Source organism: Bos indicus, chromosome 10, assembly GCF_029378745.1.
Source record: "Bos indicus isolate NIAB-ARS_2022 breed Sahiwal x Tharparkar chromosome 10, NIAB-ARS_B.indTharparkar_mat_pri_1.0, whole genome shotgun sequence".
Lineage (NCBI taxonomy): Eukaryota > Metazoa > Chordata > Mammalia > Artiodactyla > Bovidae > Bos > Bos indicus.
In genome coordinates, this window is record NC_091769.1 from 5,527,164 (window position 1) to 5,544,498 (window position 17,335).

A 17,335-nucleotide genomic window follows, 5' to 3' on the forward strand; every position below is an offset into this window, starting at 1 on the left:
CTTTGTCACAAGTGAGTTTAATCTCAACCTCGTTCTGACCTTATCTTTCCAGCCAGGGTACCTCTCGAGGGTGGAGTCTTGGGGCCTCCTCTCTCTTGCATGCCCTGTGTCTCAGACATCCAGTGGTCTCCAAGCCCACTTTTTACTAGCCTCCTAGATTTTGCTCTATTCTCTTCCTTCGTATGGAGCAGCCCCGGATCCCTCTTCACCAATGTCCCCATCTCATTCTTCAGGTCCACGTCTGAAGGGACAACCAGAGTCCTCTCTCCAAAGCACAGAGGCGATTGGGTTACCCCCATCCTAACTTCTAATCCTTCTATCTTCCCCTAAGACCTACAATTACAATGCCCAACCCTGGCTTTCAAGGCTGCGTCTTCCTGATGCAGCCAAGCCTCTTTCTCCTTCCACTTGAGCACCCCACAAAGTAAGAGCTGGTGCATAACAGGTGCTCAAGACTGGGCTGAATGGGGTCTCTGATTCAAGCCCCGGGGCCGCAGCACTAGCGCATGGCTATATGAGGGCTGTTGGCGGATTTAAGTGAACACCTATGACCACTAACTAAGTGGGCAGAGTTGAGCACACTTAGGGCCCCCGATTGTAAGGATGAGGTAGCTAGAAGAGAGGGCCCACCAGTTCTGAGTCAGATGCCAGCTCTGTGAGGGGCCCTGGCAACCTTGTCTGGGATCTGACTTGCTCCTTTTGAAAACGGAGGTCAAAAGTTCTACCTGAGGGGATGTTCGGGAGGATGGAGCAACACAGGGCTTGCAAAGTGCTCATGAAGGCTTCCCAGCACGCAGCATCCGAGGCAGCTCCTGGGGAACGGCTGTTACCCTGAGGGAGACCCTCCCCCTCACCACGCTCCGTCCCGCACGCAAACTGCCGGGGGAGTTACCTGTCTGTGGCTCCCTGGGGGGCCGTGAGCTCAGTCCCACTCCACACCTGGAGCCTCAGGGGCCTCTCTTCCGGCCACCTGGGTCCCTGGCCCGGATGCCTCACCAGCTGAGAGCTGTTGGACCCCAGAGAAGTCCTGTGCGCGTCCTGGCCGGCGGGGCTGCAGCGGAAGAGCTGCTGGTAGGCCGTGCGGAAGTCTCTGTTGAGCGCGGCGTACAGCACGGGGTTCAGGGCCGAGTTGGCATAGCCCAGCCACAGGACCACGTCTTCCACGGTCTTGTCGACAGCGCTGTCCCCTCGCAGCCCCCGGTAAACGAACACGGTGAAGTAGGGGAGCCAGCAGACGATGAAGGCCCCCATGACGGCAGCCAGCGTCACCGTGGCTTTGTGCTCCCTGAGCGTGGCTGCCCTCCACGGGCCGACGTTGTGAATCCTCCTGGCCTGTTCCCGGGCGATCCTGAAGATGCGGTAGTACGTAATGCACATGACGAGCAGCGGCAGGTAGAAGGTGACCAGCCCGTCTACCAGACCGTACACCAAGTTGACCTGGACTTTGCACTTGGGGATGGTGTGACTGTCACTGTGGTTCTCAGGCCTGCTGTTCCATTCCAGGTGGATGGACAGGAAGGACAGGGTGATGGAAATGACCCAGATTAAGACCAGGGAGACGGCGACCCGGACCGGGGTGACCAGCACGGGGTAGCGCAGGGGGTCCGTGACGGCGCAGTACCTGTCAAGGCTGATCATGAAGAGGTTGAGGATGGAGGCCGTGCAGAGCATGACATCCAGGCTGGTATAGATGTTGCAGAAGACCTTGCCAAAGCTCCACTGGCAGGACAGCTGGTAGAAGGCAGAGAAGGGCAGCACCAGGAGGCCGAGGAGCAGGTCAGTAATGGCCAGGGACACAATGAAGCAGTTGGTCAGGCTGCGGAGCCGGCGGTTCAAGCCCACCGCCAGGCAGACGACCACATTGCCGGCGATGGTGATGAGGATGAGGAGGATGAGGACTACGGTGACGGTGACCTTGAACGCGGTGGGGTCCAGACAAGAGGATGAGGCTGTGCCATTGGCCGCCATCCTGGGTCCCTACAGCTCCTTCCCCTGTGGCCCCCCCGCCCCCACCCCGGGCCTGCAGTTGTTCCTCTTCCAGCTCCCCAGCAGATCAGTTATGTCCACCACTGGGCTTCAGGCTGCCCACCAGAGCCGAGAGAAGTATCCAAATGTGGGGAGGCTCCAGGGACCGAGCTAGTGCTGTTTTTTCTTGAATAAATAAAATGATCTCCAAGAAGGTGGGGGGCATGAGTAGGAAGGAAGATGAGGGACGTCTAGTTCTCAAAGCGAGGTTCCTGGTTCAAACCGCAGTCCTCAAATCGCCTCCAACAGAGCCAGCTTCCTCCCAGGACTGAACACATCTCCACTGGGCGTGAGTCTGGAGGTGGCTTTGGTTTTATTGGGGAGGTTTCATGTGGAGCTATGGCTGAAGCCTTCTCCATGACGGACAGCTGCCCCCATCCATGTGATGGGGTGGGGGTGGGGGCTCCGGAACGGCTGCCTTGCCCTCTAGGGTCCACTGGAGAGCGTGAGCTAGAAACACAAAGATGGAGTTTTGAGCATGTTGAAACCAGACTGAGGGAATTCAAAATGAATACTTCTAGACCTTGACCTCACTTCAAGACGCCAGGAGGCCAGTCCGGCATCTCCCCTTAGAAGGGACCAGGGCAATCAGGATACACTGTGAGAGGAGGAAGGGAGACAGGATGCCAGGGGCTGACCACCAAGTCACACAGGACATGCAGTAGGACGGCCTCACGTTTATACGCTTTATATTAGAGATTCTAGACACAGACTCTACGCTCTGAGAAAAGGGTGCTGCATCTGCTGGGTCACTGCTGGTTCCCAGGGCCTTACGCCTATGATGGATAAACGATAAAATGAATGAAAAAATAGCCAACGTTAATACACTGACTCTGCCAAGTGCTGAGAACAGTGTTCTACACTCTAGCTTTATAAAACGTCACCATACTCTGAACAAGAAGCCAACCAGCTTTTTCAGGAGAGGGCCGGCTAGTGAACATGTTCTGCTTTGTATCCGGCAAGCTCTCTGCTGCAATTTACTTAACTCTGTTTCGTGTGAAGGCACCTCCACAGACAATGTGCAGATGAGTGATCCTGGACGTTACTATGGACACTGAAATGTGAATGTCACATCGTTTTCATGTGTGGCAACATCTTCTTCTCTTGAATTTTTCTCAAACTCTTTAAAGCAATTTCTGGGCCCCCCAAAAAAAAAATGTAAAATTGCTATTCTTAGTTCACGTGACACACAAAACCAAAGAGAGGACCAGATCTAGCCCGCTGTCCCAGTCTGCCAACTGCAGCCCCAGCCCTGCTCTGGCCATCTCTCTAAACCTCACTTTCCAGGTCAGCGGGTGCAGACCTCACTCAGTCTTTCAAACGGCTGTGTAACAGTCCGTGGGGTGGCTGGCTATGGTTTGTTTATCAGCACTCTAACACAGGTGTTTTGGTGGTTTCTAGTTTCTTCCTTCCTCCCTCCGTCCCTTCTTCTTTCCGCCTCTGGTCCCACATCAAACATCACTCCAATGGAATACCTGCACATGCCATGCTTCTTTTGGTTAAGTATCAGGTTAAATTCCTTCTTAGTGGTGATATTCTGATTCTGATCCATGCAAAACAAGCTAAGGCCCTGCTTGATTCCTGGACGCTTTCTTTCAAGCGGATCCTGGTTTTCCAGAAAACAGCCAGCAGCAGTCTCCTGGGGTCTGGGAGTGTGGAGAAAATCAAGTTGACAGAGGACCTCCTCTCAGGGAGGAGCTCAACGCCATCTGACACAGATGAAGTCTCTCTCTGGCTCTTGGCCAGGAGTGGTTTTGCAATCTGAATAAGAGAGGCATCATTTAATTGCAACCGCTGTGTCGGCACGGGGATCACGGCTCCTGGTCACCTTCTGCCACTCCACCTGGCTCAGCCACCTAGCCTAGCAGGCTGGGCCTCCAAGTATTATTTTTAGAAGAACTTTTCATTATATAAATAGCCCAAACAGTATGGCTGTTACTGTCACACTTAATTAACTTTGAAGGGGGTTTGGTTTTTTTTTTTTGAGAACCCCTATTTCTGATCAAAATTTCCTCTGAGTTTCCTTAATAGCCAGGTTTAAGTATTTTGAACTGATGTTTTAGTTAACGTTTGAAGACTTTCAAATCTGAATAAACCGGCCTCTCATATAATTAAAAATTAATTCTTCTTTCCCTCCCTCCCTCCTTCCTTCTGTCGCCTCCCCCTCTCTGCTCTTTTCAGCAAATATTTCTTTTAGAATCTACAACGTGCCCATTGTTGTTTGAGGTGCTGGGGCCATGGCCACAACCACCACAAAGAAAGCACTGGTTCCTTTCTTCATGGAGTTCCTGGAGTTTCCAAGAACAACCACTGCGGTTGTGTTTCTGTTTCCCAGAAGTTTCCAGTGACCTTTGTAAGGCATGAGCTTTCGTGTGGAGCTTTGTGGGCAGAATGATGGCCTTAGAGGATCATGGCCCTTGGGGTCACTACTCCAAGATCACTGTCTTCATGATCACTATCGTTATTACCATCACAGCTAGTATAAAAAGCACTTTCTTGAACCTTCCTTTCAATAAGCGATGACATTGCTTATTGCAGTAAACCAAGGGCTCTGAGGTATACAGGAAGAGCCAACTGTTTGGATCATTGCATACCCAAGCCCTCACGCTGGGAAGGTGACCTTTGCTGACTGTTTGGTGTTACGTGGACCATCCATTCTTTCTCTGAGGCTCTGCCTGTACCAGACACATGTAGAACACTGTTCTGATACTTCCTTTCCTCATTTCTTTCAAAATCTCTACTATATAGTGGACACCCTTCTAGATCACTTAGATCTAATGCATTCTATTGGGAACCTAGGCTGTGGCAATAACCACCACCATCATGAGAAGAGCCATGAGCAAGGAGGTCTGCTTAAACAGGCTTGCAAGTGGCAAATGATGGGAGATGATCTGAGTGTCTATCAGCAGGGGAATGGTTCAACCCATGATGGAGCATCTGCACTACAGCAGAGTCCTGGGCAAGGTGATTTCACGCATATTAAATGAAAGATCTCAGCTTCACAATGACTGCTCACGAGGGGAATCTGTTGCTATTTAACAGTTGAGGACAGCAAGGCTCAGAGAGGCCTAGTGATGTCACACCCCTAGTAAGTGGCCAGAGAGCCTGGATTCAGACTCAGCTTCTGTCCCTCCAGCTACCTTCACGCCCGCTCTTGCACAGACTTCAACTTGTCCTTCAAAGTGGATCTCAGCAGATAGTCCTATAGTTGCCTCACTCACTCTGCCATTCGGGCACCCCGACTTTGGCCCAAATGTACCCAGTCTCTTCCCTCCCGACTTTCCCTTTGCTGTCTTCTTCACTTGGAGTCCTGTTCTTCCTTGTCTTCAGTCAACGATGCCTTTCTCAAGGCCTAGCTCAAACACAGGTCCCCACACCCTCCCTCACCATCTGAAAGCATGGTGTTGTTTTGAAACCTTTCAAAAGCCAACATGATATAAAGTGAAGAAGACGTTATCTTAGGACCCATCTTGCTAACGGACGCACAAAATAAATCAAGATAAAGCACAGATGCTCAGATACAGTTCACAGCTTGATACTGAGATGCTGAATGTGGCTCCCAGGGAAGGAACTTGAGGGGGGCGTGCATGCAGGTTGCCTCTGTAACAGCTCACCGCCAAATAAACCTGAACATGATTTTTGCTTTTCACCTTTTTTTTTTCCTAAAAGCAAAAATCCTCCTTGGATTTCTTCCAGTACAAAATAGGTACTAATGTAGGTCTTTCATGAAAGAGAAGTGAGGTAAATCAAACTTTCAAAAGTGGGGGGATCCCTGTACCTCTGTCTCCCTGAAGCCTGCAGGTGGGGGCACCCTCTCCTGTACTTTGTGCTGCGTTATAGTGGCTCAGATTGTAAAGAATCTGCCTGCAGTGCAGGAGACCCAGTTCGATCCCTGGGTCGGGAAGATCTCTTGGAGAAGGGAATGGCACCCCACTCCAGGATTCTTGCCTGGAGAATTCCACAGACAGAGCCTGGAGGGCTATAGTCCATGGGGTTGAAAGAATCGGACTTAACTGAGCAACTACCACTTTTACTTTCACTTCATACTGTTGGTGCCTGGCTTTGTTAATATGGCTCAGTGTCTGTCTGCAAGCAGGGCCTGGATCTAGACCACCTGTCTCCAGCTTCCATCCACCTATCCATCTGTCCTTCCATCCTTCCAGCCAGCCAGCCAGCCAGCCATCAAGCAAGCATTTCTTGTTGTCTAAGGGAGAGGCCCAGGGCACACAGAGTGAGTGTGAAAACGATATGGCATTTTCATTAAAGCCGGCTTCCCCCACTTCCTGTCCCGGTCTTGCAGGCTGACCACAGGCATTGCCGTTGTACATGTCACACTGCTTCCTCTTATGTCATCTCAGTTTTGGCCTTAAGAGCCTCTGAGAAAAGCACTTTCTGAAGAATTTGCTCATGGGATGCTGTGCCCCTTACTGCCCCCTGGGAGGTTTCTGACCTTCATCTACAGTCGTCACCTGGCACATGCAGCCATAACAAAAAGCAGTGCCCTGCTCAGAGTCTGATTCATCACGTCAAGCACCTCTGGGAGGCCACGGTGGCCAGACAGACACTGAGCCATATTAACAAAGCCAGGCGCCAACAGTATGAAGTGAAAGTGAAAAAAATTAGCCTTCAAGAGCAGCCACAGCTGAGTGTGTTAAAGGCACTCAGTGAGCTCACAGATGTGTATTAAACCCACTGTGCTGGGCTCTGCACGGGGAAGTCTGCTTTGATCACCTCCGATGACCAGCCTCGGTCATCTCTAAGTACAGATAGATCTTTGACGTGACTTGCAAGGTTCTGCGTGACCTGGTTTTGTCTTTTCTCTTTAGCTTTAGCTCCTGCCTGCCCGGTGCCCTTTAGTTGGACAACACTTGGAGAAATATAGCTCTGGTAGCATTTGATTTCTCCTGATTTTAAAAGTCCTAGGTCCATATGACTCTGTGCCTTTGCACATGCTATTCCCACTGCTTGGAATGCCCTTCTTCCCTTCCATGCCTGGGGAACTCACACTCTTCCCTGAAGACCTGTCTCTGTCACCTCCTCCAGGAAGTCTTTCAGAATCTTCCAGAGGTACCTGCTCCATCTTCGCTCACTTCTGCTTCCCACTTATACCTACGTCTGGTAGAGGCTTGTGATTTCTGGGGTGCACAGGAGAGAGAGGTTCTTTAACTTTCCACTGGGTAGAAATCTGAGTTTCCAGGGCCCTTGGAAAATTCTCCTCTGGATGTGGTCCTTGGTGATTCCTCATCAAAGTGTGTCTCCCTAGGAATGCGCTGTGGTGGGTGGAATCTGGAACACCATGACCCTGCTCAATCCTCTCCTGTGACTGCAAAGAAAATGGGGGCTTGAAGTGTTGAAGGTCACCCCCCCAGCAGAGGTACAGCCCAAAGGCCCACCAGGTCTGCCTAATGCCCCAACTCCCCTCTCACTGCTGCCCACAAAATCCTGCAAGAGATGCCACTGACAGTTCTATTTGCCAACAGAGGAGAGAAGCCATCTAGATTAACTAGTCTGGGGACTGGGGTCTTCTCCCATCAAATTTTATCAAACTGAGTCCAACACTTTTCTTTCCCTTTTCACTAAGAGGTGAAATGAAGCTACCCTTTTGCAGCTTAAGTACCTAAACCCCCAGGCAAAGCCACTGGGGGAGTAACTAGCAATTTGGGGGAATTAGTTAAAGCTCCTTTGGGTTTCTCACTCAACCTGGAAGATGAATCCAATTCTCCAAGCGATCACTTACAATAGGAAAAGAAAATGATATTCAGCAGGCAACCATTGTGTGCTAGGGGAGCACACAATGGCTTCTGGGGGAGCCAGTGGGCAAGTCTGTGCAGTAGGTCATTTGATCCTTATTGTGCAAAAATTGACATGCCTACAAGTGAAGGGACACCCAGGGGCTCAAAGACAAAGACTCTGACACTGGATGAATCTGGATTTTAATCTCAGAACTGTCATTTAAGAGCCTGGTGACCCTGGGCATATGACTGCAACCTCTCTGAGCCTTAGTTTTCTCTTCTGTAAAATTGGGGTAATGATATGTCCTCCTTCACTTGGTGGTTGTGAAAATGCAGAGCAAAGGTATGTAAAACACTTTGTGCCTGGCATATGGCAGGTTACATTAAATATAATAATAGTATAAAAATAATATTTCATAATAACAAAAATATTACCTTTTATTATTGTCAAAAGCCCCATAGCCAGGAAACTGCATTCACACATGCATGCTCTATATATGTAGGGAGTGGATCCGAGGGCAGACACTGTGCTGGGTGCCAGGGGACAGCGGTGGACATGGGAGACAAATCTTGGAGCTTCTGTGACAGTGTGGTGGTTGGAGGGGAGCAAACATGAAGTAACTCATAGCAGAGCTGCCGATTCAACTGCAGTATGTTGACAGTTCTATAAAGGGGGAGTGTAAGGAGCCACAGGCTTCTTTGGTAGCTCAGCTGGTAAAAAATCCACCTGCAGTGCAGGAGACCCCGGTTCGATTCCTGGGTTGGGAAGATCTGCTGGAGAAGGGATAGGCTACCCACTCCAGAATTCTTGGGCTTCCCTGGTGGCTTAGACACCTGCAATGTGGGAGACCTGGGTTCGATCCCTGGGTTGGGAAGATCCCCTGGAGGAGGGCATAGCAACCCACTTCAGTATTCTTGCCTGGAGAATCCCCATGGACAGAGGAGCCTGGTGGCTCCAGCCCATGGGGTTGCAAAGAGTTGGACACGACTGAGTGACTAAGCACAGCCGTCCTGGTCTGGAGGGTACGTGATTTGAGACCTGAACAGAAAGGAAAAGGGTCACTCAGTGAAAACAGGGGACGGGCGGGCTCCAGAAGACAGCTACTCCAAACACTGGGAGGCAGAGAGTCGGGGATGTCCGCAGAGCCATAGGAGCCCTTGGGGGTGGGGGGTGAGTGGAGATTGATGCAACTGGAAAGCCAGAGGTGGCTTTATGTCCAGCAGTCCTGCGGGGACATCAGGGGGCAGGGGGGGGTGGCTGCAGGGTGGCAGGGGGCCTTACTGGGTCCTGCTGGCTACTCCCAGCTATCACTGCCAGTAATGAGATGCAGGGGTCACTGGGTCCCTGGTAGGCAGTTCCTCGTCTTTATGAACCATAATGCCCCAGAACATCGCCCCGTCACTTCGTCGTCCGAATGGTACCGGGTGCTGCGGGCATCAGAGGGTGGCCCCAGGGTCAACTCCCCCAGGAGTGCCACCCACTCAGGAGTCCCAGAGGGGCCTGAGAAGTGGAAGCTTTGTCAGCAGGGTGACTCTCATTCTTGAAGGAGGGAAGACGGGCCTTCTAAGCCCCGCTGTGGCTGCAGACAAAGGTGCTGAGCAGCGTGACTGGAGACCAGGTGGCGGGGGCCACGCCACTTCAGAAAGGCTGGTGGCACTCTGGGACTCCCTCACTGGGAGCCCGGGATGCAGGGCAGGGCCCGGGGGCGCACCCAAAGGGTGAGGCGGGTCCAGCCCCCAGCAGTTCAGACACTGCCTAGCGATGGGGGCAGGGGCCATGGAGGGTGTGGGGAGCAGCAAGGGGCTATGGGAACTGGGAGGATGCTGTGGTGATGCTGTGGGTGGTGGCAGGTGACAGCGGTGTGTGTGTGCAGAAGGCAACATCTTATGGGGCCTGGAAAACCCCATGAATGCTAAAAAAACAAACCGACCCAGCAGCTGCACTTTGAGGAATTCATCATATGACCTGGAAATGTTGTTCAAATCCCTGGGACACCATGCAATGCAATCATCAAAAGGACAACTGCACCAGCTTCTCGCATTTCTCAGATTCCACATATAAGTGATATCATAGAGTATTTGTTTGTCTGTGTCTGACTTATTTCACTTCAGCATATTACCCTCCAAGTTCATCCATGTTGCTACAAATGGCAGTATTTCTTTCTTTGTTATGGCTGAATACTATTCCATGGTATATATATGTATCACATCTTCTTTCTCCGTTCATCTGTTGATAGACACTTAGCTTGCTTCCATACCTTGGCGACTGTAAATAACGCTGCTACGAACATTGGGGTACATGTTTCTTTTCAAATTAGTGGGTTTTTTTTTCAGATATATATCCAAGAGTGAAATTGCTAGGTCATATGGTAGCTCTAATTTTAGTTTTTTGAGAAACTTCCTTGCTGTTTTCTAAAAAAGAAGCAGACTCACAGATACAGAGAACAAATTAGTGGTTACTAGCAGGCAGAAGGATGGGAGGGAGGGCCAGTATAAAGGTAGTGGATTAAGAAGTACAAACTACTATGGATAAATAAGCTACAAGGATATATTGTAAATGTTGTGATTCACTATATTTTATGCCTGTAACTTACATAATACCATATATCAACTGTACTTTAGTAAAAAAATTAAAATTAAATAAAGGACCGTTGCAGGCTTTGGGGCTGATGTGGAATGTTCTCTGTATGTGTGGGGTGTGACATTCTAAAGGGGGAACGCGTGTGTGTGTTTGTGCTCTTGCACTGACACACAACTGGTCCAGGAAGGGCACGTGTGAAAAGGGACTGACTGCTTCCATGGAGGTTTATGGGGGCTGAGCCAAGGGTGCAGGAAAGACTTCCTTCACCATATGTCCCTTGGGACCTTGGGAATCTCTTTACCTATAGTTAGTGCCATGGGTTTTCCAGTAGTTATGTACGGATGTGAGAGTTGGACCATGAAGAAGGCTGAGCACTGAAGAACTGATGATTTCAAATCGTGGTGCTGAAGAAGATTCTTGAGAATCCCTTGGACAGCAAGAAGATCAAACCAGTCAATCTTAAAGGAAATCAACCTGGGATATTCATGGGTATTCATGCTGAAGCTGAAGCTCCAATACTTTGGCCACCTTTTGCAAAGAGCCAACTCACTGGACAAGACCCTGATGCTGGGAAGGATCAAGGGCAGGTGGATAAGGGGGTGACAGAGGATGAGATGGTTGGATGATATCACTGACTCAATGGGCATGAGTTTGAGCAAACTCTGGGAGATTGTGAAGGATAGGGAAGCCTGGCATGCTGCAGTCTATGGGGTCACAAAGAGTTAGACATGACTGAGCGACTGAACAATGACAACTGTGGGTAGACATCACCTATGGCCAAACCAACAGCCAGGCCACAGGGCTTGACCAGTAGAGAAGGGCAGAGAGAGGGCACCCAGGTGGAAGGAACAACAGCAAAGGAAAGGCGGCTGTGTGCTCGGGTGACACTTAAGAGCCGGACCTGGTGCGTCGGGGCTCCAGGCCAGGGCTGGCACTTGGTCTACTCAGTCAAGAGTAGAAGAATTGATGCTTTTGAACTGTGGTGTTGGAGAAGACTCTTGAGAGTCCCTTGGACTGCAAGGAGATCCAACCAGTCCATCCTAAAGGAAATCAGTCCTGAATATTCATTGGAAGGACTGATGCTGAAGCTGAAACTCCAATACTTTGCCCACTTGATGCGAAGAGCTGACTCATTAGAAAAGACCCTGATGCTGGGAAAGATTGAAGGCAGGAGGAGAAGGGGACGACAGAGGATGAGATGGTTAGATGGCATCACTGACTCTATGGACAAGAGTTTGAGCAAGCTCTGGGAGTTGGTGATGGACAGGGAAGCCTGGTGTGCTGCAGTCCATGGGTTCACAAAGAGTCAGACACGACTGACGTATGTTCATGGGTCAGAAGTGCCTCGTTGATTGACGGCTGACTGGGATCAAGAGGGTAGTGTCCCACATGCTACTAGTTCTCAGAACTGACTGACTTCAGTCAAGAGCCCCTTACTAGTAAGTCCTCTGCTCCAAGCTCACCCTGAGGGACCCCTCTTCCCGCAGTTACTGATAGGACTGGTCAGGCCCGGCCCCTCCGATTGCTTCTCCTGTCATTTGCATAAAGATGACAATGGCTGCCAAGCCTTAGCCCTGCATGATCTGGTCTCTGCCAACCTTTCCAGCCAATTCTCAGGGTGGGGAGGGAAATGTAGCTGTGGGGGAAGTGCTGAGGAGTTTGCATTTAGTTCTAAGGGCAGCAGGCCAGCCCTGGAGGTTCCATCAACAGGTCCGAGATTGCCTTGAGAGCTGTGGGGCACCACCCGCTTGATCCCAGTCAGCCGTCAATCAATGAGGCACTTCTGACCGATGAACATACGTCAGATGCTTGCTTCACGACACGCCTAGGGCTATGTGCTCTCTGAACATCCTCTCACTCACGCTTTACCACAACATCCTGTGGCAAGGAGTCTTTTCCTCATTTTAAAAATGCAGAAACCCAGGTTCAGGAAAGTGAGGTTGCCCAAAGTCTCAATATCACCAAGTCGAAAAGTCAGAATTTGAACCCCCGTCTGTCTGACTCCAGAATCCTGGTTCTCAGTTGCTATTATTTCAGTTTTCCTACAGAGAAAGAAACTATGCCCTTCAGGCTTTCCAAAGAGATGGTGTGAGTTCCCCGGGCATCCGCAGCAGAAGATACTTCCTCTTTTGCTGTCTTTGATCTTCGTGGTTATAGATTTCTAACTCCTTCCCCGTAATAGGCGAGACGTTTGGCAAAACCTCTTACGGCAGTATACAATTTCTGGTTGGGGTTGTTCATTAGAGAGAAAGGCCTTGGGCTCCTGGTGGTCTGAGTTTTTGTTCCACCATTTCATGTCTTCTGAGCTGACAGGGATCTGAAGCTGGGATTGTTTTCACTTCTGCTCTCAAGCCCAAATTGTCCCAAACACTGCAGCCCACTTGATGGGGGAGTGTCCCCCTCTGCACAGGCTGAGAGGTGAAGGGACCCAAATATTATCTGGAATTTGGGGCAGGTTCTGTAACCGCTGCTGTTGGCACATCCAAAGAAGAGCCCCACCCATGTGTGTCTACCAGCCCAGAAAGGCAGGGTGCAGCAAAGCGGACCTTTTCCTGTGATGACTATTATCACTTGGGCATCACAGTGCCAGGAAGATGACCTGGGCTGGAAGCCAGAACACCGAACTCTTCCATCTGCTGAGCACCCACAGGTAGCTTAGTATCTCTAGGCTGCTGTGCGGTGCTCAGTCATGTTCGACTCTTTGCGACTCCCTGGACTGTGAACTGTAGCCCGCCAGGCTCCTCTATCCGTGGGATTCTCCAGGCAAGAACTCTGGAGTGGGTTGCCATTTCCTACTCCCAGGGATCTCCCCAACCCAGGGAGTGAACCTGCATCTCTAGCGTCTCCTGCCTTGGCAGGCAGATTCTTTACCACTGCATCACCTAGGAAGCCCCAAATATCTCTGTGAGGCAGAGATTATTATGAGTCCCATTTGACAGATTGTGAAACTCAGCTTCAGATGTTGTCACTTGTCCAAAGGTGCACAGCTGGTAAAGAGGCAGGCAAGGCTTTGAGCCAGATCTAACTCCACTGTCTCTGAGTGTCCATAGCCAACCACTATGCCGCCCCGCCCCCCGCCAACTAAGACATGCATATAATTCGGTTTATTTGCTGACTATTTGTGTGACCAGTTCTTGCTGAGGTGTTTTCTTTTCAGTGAGAGACCCCAGGCCATCTGCCTGGCCTCTGCCAACGGTTGATGTGGGCAGCTGAAGCCACATCGGATGACAACAAATTCCCTTGGTCATTGTTGTTTAGGAGCATCTCTATTTCCCCTTTTTTTTTTCCATGTAGGTGAAGGGCACATAAGATCAAAGTGCGCAGTTCAATGGCACTCAGCCCATTCGTAATGTTGTGTAACTACCAGTTCCACTTGGTTTTCAAACATGGTCATCACCCTGAAGGGAGCCGACACCCGTTAAGCAATCACTCCCTGTCTCTGGTTCCCGGCAACCACCGACATGCTTTCGGGCTCCATCGAGTTTTCCTGTTCTGGACACTGAGGACACTTAGGAAAGGAGGATCTCTGAGTCTCTTTTCTAGCCTCTGTTTCCCCTTCATCCACCTTGGGGCTCAGGCTACATATTCAAGCATCATCTTGGACCACTGTCTTCCCTTCATTCCCAACATTCAACCCATCAGCAAAGTTGATGGATTTTCCCTCTGAAATACATACCTCTTGGATGAGACTACTTTCTTTGGCTGCTGCCATCCTGCCCTAGTCCAGGCCAGCACCATCTCTTGTCTGGACTTCCGTGACAGTTGTCAGCAGGCATCTCTGCTGCTCCCTTTGGTCTCCAGCACTGCCCTCTTGCTCCTGTCTCATCCACACTGTGCCTCACACACGCTCCTTGGCTCACAAGACATTCTCCCCCCCGGGATCCATGCCCCATCTCTCTGACCTCCTTCCTCGGCCTCAGGACTCACTGGGTACCCGGCACTCTGACCCTGCCCCAGAGCCTTGGGCATTCACAGTCTCCTCCTCAGGCCTCTACTTTGATCTGCTGCTGATGTGGACACTGGCATCTTGGCTCAAAAATCAGTTCTGTGGAGGGCATCCTTCGTGACCCCTGGAGCAGCTCCTTGAACCCTCACCATATTTCACTCCACAGAGAGAGCCAATTTTTTTTGGCACTTTTTTCTTTTTTTCCCTATTTGTTCACTGTATCTCTCTCCTAAATAGAACACAGGCATCATGAAGGCCAGGATCAATTTTTTGTTCCCTAACAGGCACTTAATGGGGGCTCGATTAATATTTATTGGGTTGACTGATGCATACTGAAAACAACCATCATTGCAAGATAATACCCCATTTGTGGGGTGCTTTGAAAGTGTAGGCAATGCTCTAAGAACTGATATTTACATACTTAATCCCATTTAATCTCTCTGCAACAGCCTTCCTACATGGACACCATTATTTACCTCCACTTTATAGATGAGGAACTTGAAGTTTATGGTGCTTTATAACCTGATCAAAGTCCATGACCAGACTCGAGGTAACAAATGTGGGGAAGGTCTGGGTGGGGGTACTTTCCAAGACAGACATTGGATGGGGCCAAATGAAAATTCTACCTTGATTCTTCTGGGGGAGATGATACCCTGTATTGCCAGTGTTTGCAGGGGGACCCAAATCTCTGCCACCCAGGACAAAACTCCGTGGGGTGCAGAGGCTGGGTAGAGAGGGCACTGGGCAGGGAATTTGAAACCTGAGTCTGAGTCCCTGGTGTGACTCTGACTTGCTCTGTTACCTCCCACAGGTTTTATACCACCAGTTTCCTCAGCAGAAAAGAGGGAAGATGGGCTTAGAATATCTTAAAAGTTTCTTGTAACAATTTGATGTGTGTGCATGTCTGGAGGGGGTGGGAGGGAAAGAATCACAAACTCCCAAACTAATTAAAATAAGAGGGTTCTGGGTAGAAACAACACTCAGTGGTCATCTGGTGCTCAGGAACCCCTCCTATAGCATCCCAGAGAGGCAATCATCCCCGATGGCCCTGCATACCTCCAGGGATGGCGGCTTACTAGCTTATAAATTATTTGCCAATTGTGGCCATTTAAAAAACCTTATAGAATCCTACCTACTCTTTCATTTGGAAGCACACCCCCACATTGCATACCGAATGCATTAGAATACTCCTAGAACACATTCCATAGAAAATAGGATTTATATTTAGCTGTTTAGTATAAGGAGCTGCCACTGACTAGCTGTCGTAAATTGTCAATTAAACAAATATTTGTAATTTGGTGGGTTTTTTTTTTTTTTTTTTTGCATTTTAGATCTGGTATTTGTGTGTGTGTGTATGTGTGTGTGTACCTGTGTGTGTATGTATGTGTGTGTGTATATGCATGTGTATGTGTGTATGTATGTGTGTGTGTGTACGTGTGTGTATCTGTGTGTGTGTTTGCAGACATTTTTGTAGGCTACTGAAAGGCTATGAAGCCCCAGAGGACAAATCTAAGTCCCTTTTTCTGGACAGCCTCACAGAGCCCCTGACTTGTTGCTTCTCGGTGATACAAAAGTCCTCAGGCCCTCCACTGAACACCTCACAGTCCTTGTCACTGCCAGTACTGCCCTCACCAGAATCACCACCACCACCATCACATCACCACGACGGGCATCACCATCAGCGGTGACAGTAGAGCTGGGCACCAGAACCACCACCCAATATGCATGTTCCTTCCTCTCTGTTCTTCCCCCCAGCCTCACTTCAGCAAGGTGTTGCCCTCCCAGCAGGGCACATAGCTTGCTCTTACAAGGCGAAAGTCCTGCAGCTCACTGGGTCACCTTAAAGATATCCACAGCAAACAGCGAAGGCTTGCCAGGAACATTCACACACTGGTTATCTTAGGTAATCCTCTCTGCCCTCCCCCACTTTCCACACCCTCCAGTCTTGCAGGAGAACTCCCTGCGGGGCTGCCAGGGCAGTCACTATTACTACACTTTGCAAAGACGGCTCGGACATGCCGAATGCCTGGGCTGAGGTCACACAGCTGGCCAGAGGAGGGAAGGGCCCTCTCAGTTTCCAATTGCAAACAGCATACCCTGTCTGAAGCCTCCTATATTTCCAAACTTCATGCATTCATGGACCAACTCCATGATTTTGCCAAACCCACAAAATACACCAGTTCTATTTTGTACTTAACATTTTTCTTTAAAGTGATGGAATGAATTGCAAAAGGAATTTTGTCTTATTATTACAATAACCACCAGGATCACTTTCCCTCAAATAGGCTACCCTGAAAACAAAGGCAGTGGAAACAGAGCTGATGTTATTAAATTCCATGTAGCTGCTGCTGCCTGAAAAGCCAGCCTAACCCTCTCCTGGTTAGAAAGGCTGTGCTACAAAGGTGTTAAAGACACATTAGCACCTAACTGATAACTTTCTTTAAATAAAGGAGAAAGTCTGAAGGAGAACTAAAAAGCCAATCTATTCACTGTGTGATGGGATGGTTGTTATCTGAGACAACTGACCATCCAAGTCCACCCCAGGGCACTCAGGGCCACTTGCCACGCTTGAGTATTTCATTCAACCCAGGAAGCTAACACGGTGTAGTGGAGAGGAAGCAGGAACCTGTCGGAGGCTCAGTTTTCCCATCTGTAATGAGCATAAAACCACAGCATGCGATGCTGGCAAGATGAAATGTGAAGGCAGCGGGATGCTAGAGACGTGGTGGCCCCTTGGTAAATATCTCTCCCTGCCCCCTGGCCATTCTCTGGTCTTCTTGCCCGCCCTCCTGCAAGAGAAGGCACCCAGGTAAACACGTCTTCGTCTGGAAGGTCTGAGCACAGGGGCAGCTCCTGGGCAGCCCTGCACAGTCTCCACGGCTGGCTGGGACCATGTGTGGGTCAGAGGCTTCTCCTCCCAGCCTGCCTCTCACCTCTCCCCAGCTCAGCCCTGATACAAATAAGGTCTTTCCCAGCAGCTGCCACAGGTTTGGATCCCAGCTCTGCTACTTGCCAGGGAGGCACTGTTAGCCAGGCAGCTCTGCCTTGAGC

The 17,335-nt window shown here is 50.0% G+C and overlaps 1 protein-coding gene across 6 annotated transcripts in view; it reads right to left on the bottom strand.

Moving 5' to 3' along the window:
* HRH2 (histamine receptor H2) overlaps window positions 1–17,335 on the bottom strand; it is a 50,034-nt gene that overhangs the window by 22,306 nt on the left and 10,393 nt on the right. For 4 of the 6 annotated variants that reach the window (XR_011568704.1, XM_070796842.1, XM_070796844.1 and 1 more), the window contains exon 2: window positions 893–2,475. Coding sequence is in view for 5 of the 6 variants with exons in the window: in XM_070796842.1 (XP_070652943.1) it covers window positions 893–1,968 (1,076 nt within the window). In the remaining variant the exon portion in view is untranslated. Of the gene's footprint in view, window positions 1–888; window positions 2,476–3,500; window positions 4,153–17,335 lie in introns of those variants that run through there. The other 2 variants (XM_070796843.1, XM_070796845.1) reach the window with 2 other exon arrangements.